Genomic DNA, 15,770 nt, shown 5'->3' on the forward strand with positions numbered 1-15,770 from the left:
GGACTTTAGAGCGTTTCAGTTAGAAGACTCTGGCCTGTTAGGCAGCAGCAAAAGCAGCAGTTTTTGTGACCTCAAAATGCTAAGCAGAATCACATTTAATTAGCATTTGGATGGAGGACCACCCCAAAGTAGCAGAGCTGTAGGCTACAGTAGAAAGTCACAACAACCCAGAAGAAGGAATCACAAACCAGTTCTATATTCTTTGCCAACAAAATGGATGGCATGTACATGTTATCGGGAGTTAAACTTAATTCAAAGGAGGCGCAAACAAATTTTAGTGCTAAACAGATTATGATAATAGTAATTAATAAAAGGTATAAGAGCAAGCTAAAATCTGCCTCTTATTCAGGACCATGATCCTAATGAGATAAGTCTATCTCCGTGAGGGCGAACCTATGGCACAGGTGCCTAAAGTGGCACGTGTGCCCAAAGTGGCATGCAGAGCCATGTCACCTGGCATGTGCGACGTTGCCCGTTCCTCTTCCAGGTTGGCATGCATGCACACATGACAATCAGTTGGCGTTCATGTGTGCGGCAATGCCAGAAACTGGAAAAGTTGGTTTTCAGTTTTCTGGCATGAGCATGCGCACGGCCAGCTGATCATCACATGTGCGTGTGTGCCAGTAATCGGAAGACTAGCTTGGCACGCATGCACGCTCCAGAAACAAAAAGTTCATTTTCCAGAGCCCGCATGCCCCCTGGGCAGCTCCTCTTCTGGGTTGCAGATGCATGCTCCCTTTTCGACACTCGGCGCCCAAAAGCTTCACCATCGCTGGACTATATCCTCTAACCTTTGTAATTAACCTTCTTAAAAATTATCTGTTGGACGAATTTGATTTGGGAGTTACCAACTTTACTACATACAAAATACTTTTCCCTTTTTGACAAACTACTGCTTGATGTGACATTTGTAGCTAAGCTGTATCCAGGAAGTTCTTCCCCTGTTTGCACATACATAAAGAAAAATTCAGCTCTATTGTATAACTATTTTTCTTTGAGCAACAGTTGTTATTTGCAGTTGAAGATTCAACCAGCGCTCCTGGATTAAAAGGAATTTTTACACACAGAGACTGTACTTTTAATCCCATGTTTAAGTGACAAATGGGGAAGGCCAAGCCTTGATGTCTTGCTTCGGAGCTTCTCCAGGCATATAGCTGGCCTCTTCTTTCCAATTCATTCCTACCCTTCCAATTCATTTATTCCATATAATTAATTGCCTCCTCTATTTTCCATCCCCCATAATTGTGAGCAGACAATTTAAAGTTTCCCACCAGCAGCTCTCTCTCCCTATCTCCCTCAGTCACCTTTTTCACATTCTTCTCACTTAGTGCAGAGTCAGTTCTTTGGTAGGAAAGTAAAGATTTACACAACTTTAAATTGGTAACCGCTGACTGATTAGTAGTACCTTTTAGTAGACCCTGCAAGGTCTTGTGCCTTCAAGCATCCTGTCTTCAGTTCTTCTAATACTGCTCTCCGTAGTATTCAGTCTTAATCTATAAAATAGAATCTGAACTCTTTAATTTGAGGGGAGCAGATTTGTTCTTCCCCATTCTGCTCCCAAGCCCATTATCAAGATGTGTGCCAAGGCAACTTACTTTCCCTACCGGTGTTGGTATGGAATTTTAAAATTGAGATTGTTCTGCATTTTATTGATGCCACAGTTTAAATACATATTTGTATAATTATATTGTGTCAGTCCCTTTGCAGCTGTTGTTCTTCGACAAAACACAGCATAAATATTTGATTTTGTAAAAAAAAAAATCATAATGGTTATCCTCATATAGATTAATTTTTTAATAATTTCCTCAACAAGATTGCTGTTGGCACATTTAATGAAAATGAAAAAGGCCTATAGCTTTTCCCTAACATGACAGACAAAAAAGAAAAAAATTATCAGACACCAGGTCGGAATAATTAAAGATGATATACATTAATGTTCATGTTTCACCAACTGCAGAAAATATTTGAAGGAAATCAGTGCAGTTTAGTGTCCTTGGAGACCCCAATACCAACACACCAACAAGAGGGGAAAGCCAACATAGTTTTGGTGATGCCAAACTACTAGTAAAAGCAATCCAAAAAGATAATCACGCCGTGCTCTTCTTTCTGGCAGGTTTTGGGTGCGTATAATTAGAGCTCCACCACAGGTAGCCAGTTCCTGCAGTTCTCCAATAGAAGGGGTGAAGGAACTTCTCTGGTGGACTTTGTTGAATGACCAACTTGCGGCTGCTCTTTCTAAGGGTTTTTCTGCTGGGGACAGGCAAGGTTCCGAGCGCCCATTGAGCAAAAAAGGGAAGGAACTTCGTCAGCTCGCCCGCCCGGCATTTAGACAGAAGAGGCGCATCGGAAACCGGAACAGCCCTTCAAACCCAAACTCTGAGAAGAGAGTGGAGCCCAGCGACGGAAGAGCAACAGCAACCGGCGACACGGGATCGAGGCTTTGGGCGCCAATCGCGCCAACGCTGTAAGGAAGATCTCCTCTCCAGCGACTCCGGCTAAGCCAGCTTCGAGCGACGCCTGCCTATCGCTGGTGGGCCATGGCTGAGAGGACGGGCTGCGAGGCACCCAAAGCGTGCTTGGCCAAGATAGTGATGGTGGGTGACTCCTTCGTGGGGAAAACCTCGATCCTGAGGCGATACACCGACTTTTGCACCTGCACGCCGCCGTCTTCCTATATCACCACCGTCGGTGAGTAGTACACGCGCCCCGACGGCGCCCGTTTCCTGTGCCTAGTGCGCCCGAGGCGCTCGCCGAAATCACACTGGGCGAACCTAAGCCCCTATTTCCTTCGAGTATGCGGGCCTGGGTTCATTTAGCCAGCGAAAGAGAAAGGCGCACCTGCCCTATCCCGCCCGCTTTATTTCCTGGTAATCATATACTAAAACATACACCCTCAAAGTCTATGGAGATTTTTCAGTCATGGTTGTACCAACGGTGCTTTTTTTCAAGAGCAATTGGACTTTCTAGTTGTTCTTTGAAGACGTTTGGGTTCTCATCCGAAGCATCTTGGATGTGAAGTGAAACGTCTTCAAAGAAAAACTAGAAAGTCCCATTGTCCTCTTGAGAAAAAGCACCTTTGGGATACACCCTAAAATATGGTTGTTGCTGGGATTTCATTCAGCGAGATACATCTGTATTCCATCAACTTCTGCAAAGTGTGAAATTTAACAAATTTGCACTTGAAACCTTTGCAGATCACACACATCACACTAAACTCTACTATAGTTTATGTATCTGACTTGATATACTGCTAGTCTGGGTTTGGGTCAATGTATGAACCCAGACACTGTAGCTAGTAAATCATAGTTCATGATTTAGTTCTGGACATTAAATAAGGAAACCATGAATTCACTTGTGGGGCATTGTCCCACTAGTGACTTACCATAGAACCTCTTCTAGCATCACCCAGCCTCCAGGCAAACAAAGAGTATTCCCATTACAGGAGAAACCCTCCTGTATCATTAGTGGGGTATCCCTGGGTGAACCCTTTCATCACTATGTATAAACAAAAACATTAAAATCCCTCCTCTGTTGCCTTGGATGTACTTTGTGCCTCTGCATCCTTGTAACTTTATGTGGAAGTGAATTGCAGTCGTGTGGACATCTTTTTGGGAAGAAAGAACCAGGATCTGAGTAACTTGTAATATATGACTCTGTGTATAAAACTCTTAAGGCAGAATGTGATCTTTTGGGCTTAGAGGTATTCAAATTCAGCCAAATGTGTTATGCATAACAAAATGCATCCTGTGGACATAGCCCACAGATTTTTTACTCAGGTAACAACTGAAAGCCCAGGGTCAACTGCTTTTGTTGTATACAATATAACATATGGACTATGTTTTCAGGATATGTTAAGCTATAAATTTCTGTTAAGAAGCTCAGACTACCATTACACATCCACCTAGCCTTTTAAGTGAAGCCTCCCGTTTATCGTTTATCGTATCATCTGTAGTGAAATGGATGTCACCTTTGAGTTCCAAACACAAGATTTTGTCCCCGAGCTTCATCCTAGAGTATAAATTCCATTTCAGTTTACTCAAAAGTAGGGATGCCACATACTGTACAAGTGGGGATGGATAATATGGGTGTAGAGGGTGCTTAGTGGTGTAATATTCCATTAACCGAATTTTATAACTTATCATTTCATGAGAATAAAGTCATAATTATGTTTGAACTAAGCATAAGTCTGTATTGTGAGGCAAACACATTTTCTCCTTTCTGTTTCTATGTTGAAACTGAAACTCTAAATTGTTTATAAAGAGAAAAAGTATAATCAGTCTATTTTCTACATGTGTTACATAGCCCTGTCTTGGTGAGTTGTTGTAAACTGGGAAATTACATGCTATTTTAAAAGAGTTTCATCAGCAAAAAAAAAAACCCTGTGGTCCTGTCTTTGAAGACAATATATTCAACATTTTGATAGTGATAGCTGAAGAAGGAAAGTTAGTGGATAAACAGTGGTAAGAACAATTGTATATGCTTACATATAGGGTTATAATTGACATGGGAATCTTATGAGAGAGTTAATTGTAACTATAGACCATAATCCAACCCTGAATTGGTTATACTTGTTAAATTGATTATGCAAGTCTAAGTCTGTGCTTCATTGTGACCATGCAGTTTAAAAATTCTTTATGCACGTTTATATGAAACATATATGGAATCCCTTTCATGTCTTTAATGGCACAGACATATACATAAAATGATTCACTCACATATAAATTACGCTATTCCTCTAAGTATTCTTTAGTCTCATTGATTTCCACTTGGTCGTCAAATTGAATAAAAGCTTCAAAATCTTTATGAGAGATAGATGAATTAAGGCTAGGCTCTGCTCATTATAGTCAACCGCATCTGGAAGTTTACTGTTAAAGAAGCTGTTGCCAGATCATTGATTCTAGAAAGGAAAGTATGGGGGGGGGGAGAGGCCCACCTTCTGAAAAAAAAGGGGGAAAAGGCAACAGTAATTCATTGGCAGTTGGTTCTATGAAAGAGGAAAAGATTTATTGAAAACCAGGCTGTACATTTGTAGATCTATCAGTGTATTTATTCTGGCAGAAAATAGATTAATAGAGGAAAATAAACTGATGTGCCTTTAAGTGGCTTCTCATGTATTTGACTTGAATTTCAGAAAAATGTATTTTATATGCCACCAGGTAAAAGATATAATATGTGGGTCGAATTAGGCACAGGCTATACTTTTAGATGCCACTCTAGCAGTGGTGGGATTCAAATAATTTAACAACCGGTTCTCTGCCCTAATGACCAACTGGGTTTCTGTTTTAAAAAAGATAAAGTCTATATCAAAATAGAGGGAAATGCATCAAAGAAGAAAGAATGTTTTGTGCATGGATGAAAATTCAACAAAAGATTCACAGTAAGCGAAATTTTCAAAAAGAAAATTCCAAATTAAATTAATTTTTCCTAATTTTCTTTTCCATAATGTCTAGTCTTGAATTATCAGATCTGAAAGTTCTTCAAACTGATTCTCAATTAGAATTTTAAAAAGTAATCTTTGGATTTTTAAAGCAAGGTTCTCAAAACAAAATAGTACTTTGTATGTACCAAAATAAAGTTATCAAATTAATATTCTAGCTTTAAGGAAAAACTAATTGTGCCAATAACATTTTTCAAGAGAAGGATTATATGACAATTCACAAACATTTGCATTGGCATGATAATTTGCAATCTATATGCATGATAACATCTAACTATAATACTTCAGCAAGTTCACATTCAGTCTGGGTTGAACAAATTCTTGTTATTAATTAAAAGCCAATTTGCTTGATTGCAGAAAAGTATCATGCATAGTATGTAGACTGTAGGGTTGCATACATAGAGCAGGAAAAATCTTTGATGACTACTAGCTAAAAATTTTAACACTAAATAAAGGAATTTAAAATTGAGGATAGAAACAAAGGGACTGATTAATATAACAGAATAGAAGACTTATGTGCTATTGAAGTTGAAACATTTATTCTTTTTAATAGTAATTTTACTAAAAATTACAATTACAACAAAAACTAATACAAACTAAAAAAAATACAAAGAACAATAGAAGATGCAGAAAATGAAAAAGAAAAAATAGGAGAAAATAAGAATGTAATAAAGTAAAGAAATTATAACAATATAATCAATTTTAGTAACTTATCACTTATTTAGTAACTAATGATCTTCCCATATTCCATCTCTTATCTATTAAAAAATCCAAAAAGCCTCATCATTTCAGTCTTGATTTCAGAAGTCCTTTAAGGGTTACCACAGTTAACAACATATTTATTTTAATCTTGATCAGATAGACCAACTTTATATTCCTTCCTTTACTTTTAAATGTCTTGATCTTTATTCCCTTTAAACAGAGTCTATATAGAGGCAGAAAGTCTTAAAATTAGTTTCTGGGTCCATTGTTCAAAAATCTTTTTTAATATGTCCAATATTAAAATACAATATTTTGCTTCATTCTGTATTTGAAAGTTGAGACAGAGTTTTTTCCTTAAATTGTAATCTTTAGTTTCTTCTAGTGTCAATTTTTTAAAGTTTCATTATGTTTTTAAAAGAATTACAATAAAAGTATTTTCCCATGGAAAGGATTTGTTTTAATTAATTCCAAATCTCAATTCAAATTTATCTGGCCTCTTAATCCATTTGTAACATTCTAAAACCAAAGTTCTGATCAAAGTTATTTTGCTGTTTATTTTTTTTATTAACTCTTTTAGCTTGTGTTTAAAACTTGTTTTTTCTAAGGATTAAAAGAAACTCACCAGATGCTATGCTATAAAACCTATCAATCCAAAGATTCAAAATAGCTGAAAGACAATTAATAAGCAATTTCCAAAAATGATTAGAAAAGGAAGTATGTGAACCCTATGTTTTTTCAAAGGGGCTGACAAGCAACTGTCTGGAGCACTTCTGGGCAATCTCAAGTCCCCTTCTTGTCCCGAGAAGAAATATCAAAGAGCTGGTCTACTCACTGGCTCTTCATCATGACACGTTCATTGCTCTGCTTTTCACAGAATCATCTTCGGTCTATCATTTCTTCCCCAAAATCCAACACTCCTTCTTGTTATGTGAGATATCGATACTTGGAATATTATACCCAGATTTTGATATTTTAGGAAAGACATTGACAAACTGGAGCATGTGCAGAGAACAAATATGTTACGGGTCCCAAAAGGAAAAACATGAGAAACGGGAAGTAGGCTTATAAACAGTGGGCTTAAATGACAATGAAGTAGATTTTGTTTGTTATCAGGAAAAGACTTAGTGATAAATTTTTAATCAATTTCCTCAGGAAATTGTGAATCCTTCCTCACTGTATCTTTTTAAATAGAGGATGGATGGCTATTTGTCAGGGGTGTTGCAATCTATATTTATTCCATGAAAATACTATACAGGCATCAGTGGTAGAATTCAATTTTTTTACTACTGGTTCTGTGGGTGTGACGTGGCTTGGTGGGCGTGGCAGGTGTGGCAGGGGAAGGATACTGTAAAATCTCCATTCCTACCCCACTCAAGGGGAAGGTTACTGCAAAATCCCCATTTCGTCCCCATCAGCTGGGACTTGGAAGGCAGAGAATAAATGGGGATGGGGCCAGTCAGAGGTGGTATTTACCGGTTCTCCGACCTACTCAAAATTTCCGCTACTGATTCTCCAGAACTGGTCAGAACCTGCTGAATACCACCTTAAGCACTTGACTGCTTAAAAACTCATTGAATTCAGTATCCTATGCATTTTGAAGCAGAAATTTTCTTCCGGCACTTGTCTTTCTCCCAGTAGTTGATGCACAAGGAAGAACTTGCTGATGTTGGCTGCGTTGTGACTCGCTATTTCTTCCAGCCAAAATAGCAAGTCACATGGTAAGCCAGGGAGTTTTCTCAGGACTCGTTGGTTTTAGTATTCATTGTGTGTTCTGGAATGAATTACCAACAAGTACTGAGGTACCACTGTAGTGCTTTTTTTTTCTTTCCTAGCATTTTTTCCCCGCAAGTGCAGGTTTCACTTTTTTATTTGAATGAACCAAGTATTGACCCATTTGGTTGCATGCAACAGGAATTGACTGGCTGGCTTGTTGCCCAAGTCTGATCATCATAGGCTGATGGAGTTTGACTGGCCTAAAGACATCCAGTTAGGCTCCATAGCTAAGGTAGGACTAGAATTTCCACATAGCCACTGGTGTCATGTTTTTGAGTCTCTTCAGTGGAACTGCACTGCCACACAAATACTGAATGCTCTCCCTAGCACTGGGGCAATGAAAAGTCCACCATGTATGATGAAAATATCTCAGCCTTTGTCTGCTATTCACTAGCCCCCCCCCCCCTTTCCCCGTTGCTTTTGAGAATAACTTGATCTCGGATGGTGTCAGGGGAATTACTGTTGTGCTTTGTTGCAAAAGAAGAAAGAAATCTTGGGAGAGGACAAGACTATAATACCCATCAGTATGAAATAACCCACATTATATGCAGAACAAATACATCTTTTTTGCAGAATCACCTCTGGAGTAGCAATTGAGCTAAAAGTTAATCAGCTCAACTTCCAAAGATCTCTGGATATATTTTAGCATTATGGAGACATGGGCGCATCATCAGTCTCAGATCAATGCAGGACATGTGTGAAGGGGAACATAGTTAATTAGATGTAATGGACATCATTCTGATGGAGAAGTGATTCAGAACCTTTGAATCAAAGGATCTCAGCAAGATAGAGAAGTAGTGATATCCAAACTGAGCATTCTCATAGCACATGAGAATCAGCCTCCAAGTTTTAATTGTCCTTCATTTGGCATATAAGAACAGCAAACTGCTCAGTATAAATAGATAGTCATTACAGCAATTGAAATGGGAAAGACAAAATCACTTCTTTCCAACCATGTTTTTGCCTTGGGCAAATATTTCTGCCACAGCTAAACTCTTCAAAATATTCTGATAACATGTCTTGTTGGAGTTTGCTGAGGGTAATAAATGCACTCTTGTATTTAATTTCAAAATGCAGCCAAGGTATAGAGCCATGATGGTGAACCTATGGCACGTGTGCCACAGGTTGCATGCATAGCCCTCTCTGCAAGCATGCCAGCCATCACCCCAGCCCAGCTTCATCATGCATGTGGGGACGTGTGCACATGTACATGCCCAGGGGGTGCTCACATTGCATTTTGGGGCCTCATGCAGTGCCCATGCCCTGTTTTCGGCCTAGAAGGCCTCCTGACCCAACCTGAAAGCCAAAATGGGATGCGGGGACCCCACGAGGTCCCTTCATGCGCCATTTTGGGCCTGGAAGCCTCCTGCACCAAACTGGAAGCAAAAAATGGGGGAGGGGCTCATGCATGGAGGCAGAGGAGCAGGGGGGGTTGCGTGCACATGCGTGAGGGTCGTGCATCCATTGCATTATTGGTGCAAGCATGTGGGCATGCTGTCATGCACTCATGCAAGCGCTTTTGGCACGTGATGACAAAAAGGTTAGCCATCATTGGTATAGAGGATCAATCACTCCTGGCCCATTCTGAGCAGAAAGGGCTATTCTCTTCTTGTAGCACCTGCAGTACTAGTGGATATTGGTGTGGGAAGAATTGTCCTATGATACAGCGAGAGAAGTCTATGATCTTGGAATATTGAGCATGACCCTGACTTTTTCCTCCCCAAATCTTACCTCAACAACCCACTGATACAACTTATCTGTTTGTCTCTATTGCTCCATTTCTTTTGGTCGCATAGCTTTTTCAAGGTTCTTTTGATGCATGACCGAAACAATTACCTGTGAAATAGATATAGATGTACAAAATATAATAAAACGAGTTACTTTTCGATTTGAAATAAAGGGACATAAAAAAGTGGAAATTTCATTTAATATGACTGAAATGTTTGTGCCTGAGCAATCATTTCAGTGTTAAAATAGATAAGATCCATAACATTTTATACTATAAATCAATCGTGTGGCAGTATCAGCTAAAGCTAATTCTTGAAGGTTTTAGATACAGCAGCTTTATGCATGCTGTGGATTGATCTAGACTTTTCAGCTAGACTTGATATTTAAAAGGCCTATTGTAGTATGTGACTTGTTTTAAAATCCTCTTTTACAAATTGTTTTCTAGCTAAAGCATAGCTAAAACTGAGTGCGCATAGCTCGAAATCTGCAGACTGGTTGCTTACATTGGCTACACAGCAGTGCACAATTTGCATCATAGCAATAGCTATGTACATCTGTTGTATGTCGGCTACAGAGCAATGCACAATCAAATTGTAGAATGTACTGTACTTAGTGGAACAGTTGTTGGTGTGATTGCTGTGCTCACATCAGCATGATGTCAGGATCCATGTCAGAGCTGGATGGTGATTTTAAAAGTGTGAGTTATTGTTGTGACTTTTGTCTAATTTCCGTCTTTTGAAAGTGAAAAAAATTACTGAGATACTGCTTGAAGATCCAGATATGATTCCCTTAGCAAAAATACGATTTATGCCTATTATCTCTCATTCTCTGTTTTTCCCTCCTTGCAAATAATATTATAGGTAATAATGTGTAGTCATGCCTTGCTCTTTTGCTCCCGAACTGAAAAATGGGCAGTGGTTACCAGTCTCAGGACTCTCCTGCACAGTAGCCTTAGTTGCTTGACCCCATGGTAAAACTGGTTGGAAAGAACTTAGCTTAAAAAGTAGTTGTCCAAGTTTCAACTCATTCTTCACCTATGACAATGACATTGTACTAAAGATGTTTGTGCATTATATCCAACTGGTGTTATTTCCCTGCTTCTTTAGCCCCCTTTCCTTTCTATGCTAAGAGAGCAAATACCACATTGAAAGCATGTGATTTCCATTGTTACAACTTTTATATGAACCCTCCTCTACTTCCTAGTACTTGACACCTTAGGGTTTGGTGCATCCATCTGTGAAAAACACACAGATTTACTACTCTTACCATGATTAGGTTAGAAGTACAACTCTTGTCAGTTTCTCCCTTTTTAAAAAAGTAAGAGAAAGTCCTCCATTTTAGTGGCCCACCAATGAAGCTGTTTTTGGGATAGTAGGGAGAGTCAGAAGAGTCAATGACTTTGTTGCAGCCCCCCAACTGCTGCAACAATGGTTACGCATCAATGAACTCAACTTATTAGAGAAATGGAAGGAAGTCACATGATGCCTGAGGGAGAAGCATAGTGGGATTCTGTCAGCTGCGACTTCATTTAATAATCAGGAAAGAAACCACTCAACTCCATTTGTTTGAAATCAAGTGTACTTTTACGAATTATAAACGAACAGTAGCAAAGCTAAGCTAAATCTGGTTAATTAGGCGCGAAAGCAAAGAATATCATGTATAATTCAATCCTCTCCCCTTGGCATCCCAGTCCATAGTCCAATTATAATGCACCCAACTGTCAGGTGGGAGATAACTTCAAAAGACATCACCAGGATGGAATGCCGGACAGTTAACCTTGGCAGGAAACTCCCCTCCTCCACATGCGCAGTAAGATGGTCAGGTCAGCATCTAGAATCTTCCTCCAGGACATCATGATTCCCCTCCCAAATACCAGCTCCCCCTCCCCGTTTCAATGGCAGCCGAAGCAGCAGCAAAGCAGATTCAGACTTTAAGTTGGAATGTTCTGTTTCTTAGATGGATGTCCTGCAAATATAATATCACACAACTTTGTAGCAAGAGCTCAGTGTCAATTTTTTAAAGTAATTATCTAAATGATAGATCAGTTCTCAATTGGACGCAGCAATTCTTTTCATCTCAAAGTCCTCTCTCATCTCCCCCTAGAACTTCCTCTCTGAAAGAAATGGGAGTTCCCTCATTTTGCTTAGAGACAAAGGAATACAATGAGTAAGATAATATGATGAAATGTCATTTCTTGGTGCTTAAATGCTTGTTTCTCATAGTTTGGGGCACTTCAACTCCTGCTCACAATTCCAGTGTTATAATTGCATGTTGCTAATTTGCTAGCAATATTGGAGGGTTGCAGCTGTGGGTAGCAGCGTTTAGTTGTTCAAGATTTGCTTTCCTTAAAAAAACAAAAAAGCATTCACAGTAAATTTTCATTGAAAGCACTTTATTCAGCACTTAAACTCTCAGGGATGGTTGCCCTTCTTCCTCTTCAATTATGCAGTTTTTGTGAATTATAAGCAGCTATAGTTTTCTAATTAAACTTATACGGATCATAAGGCAGACTCATCACATTGAGAATAGCAGACTATAAAGAATAACTGTTTTTTGTTTAAACAATGGCACCTCATTGAACACCAGGGAAAAAGTTTATGGGAAGAAAGATTTGCATGTCCAAGTGAACAAGGAGATGCTTCGCCAAATAAATTTTTGAAATATTCTGTGACATATTTTCTTGCAATGAATATTGTATTACGCACAATGAGAAGTATATACAAGAAAGTACTGAGTTTTTAGAACTCTTTAGAGGCAAAACTTATCTGCAGAGGAATTATGGGACAACAGAATCCTTTCCTTCTGGGTTAATTTTTTAACCTATTGATAGAATCCTTGCTAATATAAAAAGCCAAGGGTTCTATTCTGCATTTCTTCCTTGCATACTCCCCATATACAGATACACACATATGCATACATATATCACACAGCCTTCCATCCAGATACTGGCCAAATATGGCGGTTGCATCATGTATTTTCATCTGTTTTCATGAACATTATTTCAATTGCTTTGTGGCAATACTGAAATGCATTCTTGCCTTGTTTTTTCCTCCTAGAATTTTCAGATAATTACATACTTATTTATACTGTCCCAAATGTCCTTTTGTCAGCCCGCCCAGGCAAATCAGACAGGAAACATGAAAAGATGAAGTGAGAGATGCATTAACTTTGTACTGCAGAAAGTATGCCCTAGCACAGTGTACAATAATTGTTCTAACAATGGTATGTTACCTCTGTCTTTCCAGAAGCTGAAATGCTTCCACCAAAAGTTGATAAGCAAAAAAAACGGAGTAAGACAGGAGGTTAATTATCACTTTTGATTAACAGCCAATTCAGTGGATTCAAAGAGGATTTGAAAGCAAAATAGGGCAATGGAAGAATAAAAGAAATGCATCAATATGGTTGGAAAAATCCAAGGTGCATAGAAAAGTGTGCACATTTATCAAAATATATGAGAAAACCCCATCTTTTTTTGCATGGTAGCATGCAAGTTAGTGTTGATTGAGTTATCTTAGAAAGTGACCAGCAAAATATGGAGATGGATTAGAACAGCCCTCTTAAATTTTCTGCAGTTCCATCTCCAGTTTAGTAGCTACCCAAGAGTCTGGAAAGAAACATTTCCCTATTTTATTTATTTATTTATTTATTTATTTTATTTTGTATGCCGCCCATTCTTGGAAGACTCCGGGCGGCTTACAATAAAAAAGGGAAGGGGGATACAAAAAAAATAAAACAGCAGTTTAAAATTACAATAACAATCACAACCTAGGGTGGGGCTGGACAATTCAACAGCCCCAGGCCTGCCGGAACAGCCAGGTCTTCGTCGCTTTACGGAAGGCTGGAAGGGTGGTAAGGGTCCGGATCTCAACGGGGGAATCGTTCCAGAGGGCCGGAGCAACTACAGAGAAGGCCCTCCCCCGGGGGGTTGCCAGCCTACATTGACCGGCCGATGGAATCCGGAGGAAGCCTAATCTGTGCGATCTAATCGGTCTATGGGAGGTGATTGGCAGGAGGCGGTCTCTCAAGTAGCCAGGTCCAATGCCATGTAGGGCTTTAAAAGTAACAACTAGCACTTTAAAGCATGTTCGGAGACTGATAGGAAGCCAGTGCAGCTCGCGGAGGATAGGTGTAATGTGGGTGTACCTCGGTGCACCCACAATCGCTCGCGCGGCTGCATTCTGGACTAACTGAAGTCTTCGAACACTCTTCAAGGGCAGCCCCATGTAGAGCACGTTACAGTAATCCAGTCTTGAGGTGACGAGGGCGTGAGTGACTATCCGAAGGGCCTCCCGGTCCAGATAGGGTCGCAATTGGTGCACCAGGCGAACCTGGGCAAAGGCCCCCCTTGTCGGTCACAACCGACAAGTGATGTTCTAAAGTCAGCTGTGGATCCAGGAGGACTCCCAAATTGCGAGCCCTCTCTGAGTGGCGTATAATTTCACCCCCCAGGCTAAGAGATGGAATAGTGGAGGCACTCACCGCTCCCATGGCCTTGTCCACTTCCTCAGGAGCGACAAGTTGAAACTCGCTCCATAAAATCCTCTCAAGACCTTTCCCCGGTACCTCGGCTGGTACCGTGCAATTGGAGTCCAGATCTGTCCGAATCCGAGTGACTTTATCCGTTAGAAACTGAACAAATTCCTCAGCTCTACCCTGTAAAGGGTCATCCGCATCCCTCCCTTTCAAGAGGGAGCGGGTTATTCTAAACAGGGCGGCTGGACGCGATTCAGCGGATGCAATAAAAGTGGCAAAATGCGCACATTTTGCCGCCCGCATTGCCACGAGATAGGTCCTGATATAGGCTCTCATCAGTGCTCGGTCTGATTCAGAGTTACTGGCCTTCCAGCGGCGCTCTAGGCGTCTCTTTTGGCGCTTCATCTCCCGGAGTTCCTCGGTAAACCAAGGAGCCCTCCTGGATCCGCTGCCTCGGAGAGGCCGCAAAGACGCAATCCGGTTTAGAGCCCCTGCCGCCGCTATATTCCAAGCAGCAACTAAGGACTCCACCAGACTGTGGACGAGAGCGTCAGGTATTTCTCCAAGTGCCGTCTGAAATCCCATAGGGTCCATCAGGCGCCTGCGGCGGAACCAGGCGCCTGATGGACTGCTTAGGAACTGAGGATACAGTGTGCCATTTATTATTCTTTATCAAGGTCTCAATCATACTTGATAATACAGTATTTCTCAACCTTAACAACTGGGAGATAGGTGCCCATCTGCCACCCCTCTGTCCAGTTGTAAGGTTGAGAGAAACTGTGTTGTGGCCTGCTGGCCGCCGGCCCCTCCAGTAGTCGAATCAGAAGAAGTATGGAAATCAGGGTCGGCATCAAGGCAATCTGAAAGCTCTGAAAGGGACGAGGGCATGGAGCTGGCAGAGAGACAGAGAGAGACAGAGGTGGAGCCTGGATTGTCTGTCAGCCCTCAGATGGAGAGTCAAGAGCCCCCAGATCTGGAGTTGGCTGATGAGGCAGAACAGCTGAGTCCAGTGCCTGATGCGCGAATGCGAAGCAGGCAGAGGAGAGCAGTGGAAATCCATGGGCTGATCCATGGGAAGGAAGCTCCACTGCTGCTAGCGAAGCTCCACCGTAGCTCTGGGGATAAAAGGCAGGGGGCAGAGATGAATAGATGTGACAGAAAACTATTGATCTCTGGCCAGGTGGACTTGTTAGCCTGCAGTGAGAGAGAAACTTTTTTCTGGGGTTGCTGGCCCTCCTATAAAGGAATCTTTGAGTTAACTTCAGAGGGTATGTCGTGTTTGGGGAGTTGTGATAATTCATCTATACTGGAAAGAATAAGATGTTGAAATATAAGTATCTCCTTAACTTCCTTCCTGGTGAAGGAGTCTAGGTATACCTGTTAGAATTAGATTTGGATTGTTGTGTACCATATTTATAATAACATTTAAAAGGCAGGATGAAAATTAGGGAAGATACATAATGATAGGTTTAACTTTTATACAGCCATGCAATCGGATTGCTTAGTACTACTGGTGATGCAACTGGTTCTTATTTCTTTCCCTCTTTCCTTATTTCAACCTTGTCCTTTTGTGAAATTTGTTTAAATTTTTATATAAAGCTATGAATAACTCATGCATGCAATGCTTATTGACTTGTGTTTTTCACTAACATTCATT

General features: G+C 40.5%; 1 protein-coding gene across 1 annotated transcript in view; it reads left to right on the forward strand.

Moving 5' to 3' along the window:
- The first annotated feature begins 2,388 nt into the window (after positions 1-2,388).
- LOC106556490 (ras-related protein Rab-10) overlaps positions 2,389-15,770 on the forward strand; it is a 31,243-nt gene continuing 17,861 nt past the window's right edge. Inside the window, exon 1 of the mRNA XM_087707121.1 lies at positions 2,389-2,688. Coding sequence (XP_087563247.1) covers positions 2,538-2,688 — 151 coding nt within the window. The 5' untranslated portion in view covers positions 2,389-2,537. The remainder of the gene's footprint in view (positions 2,689-15,770) is intronic.

This window comes from Thamnophis sirtalis, unplaced genomic scaffold (assembly GCF_051295495.1).
Source record: "Thamnophis sirtalis isolate CommonGarterSnake01/CBP01778 unplaced genomic scaffold, rThaSir2_p1.2 scaffold_2, whole genome shotgun sequence".
Lineage (NCBI taxonomy): Eukaryota > Metazoa > Chordata > Lepidosauria > Squamata > Natricidae > Thamnophis > Thamnophis sirtalis.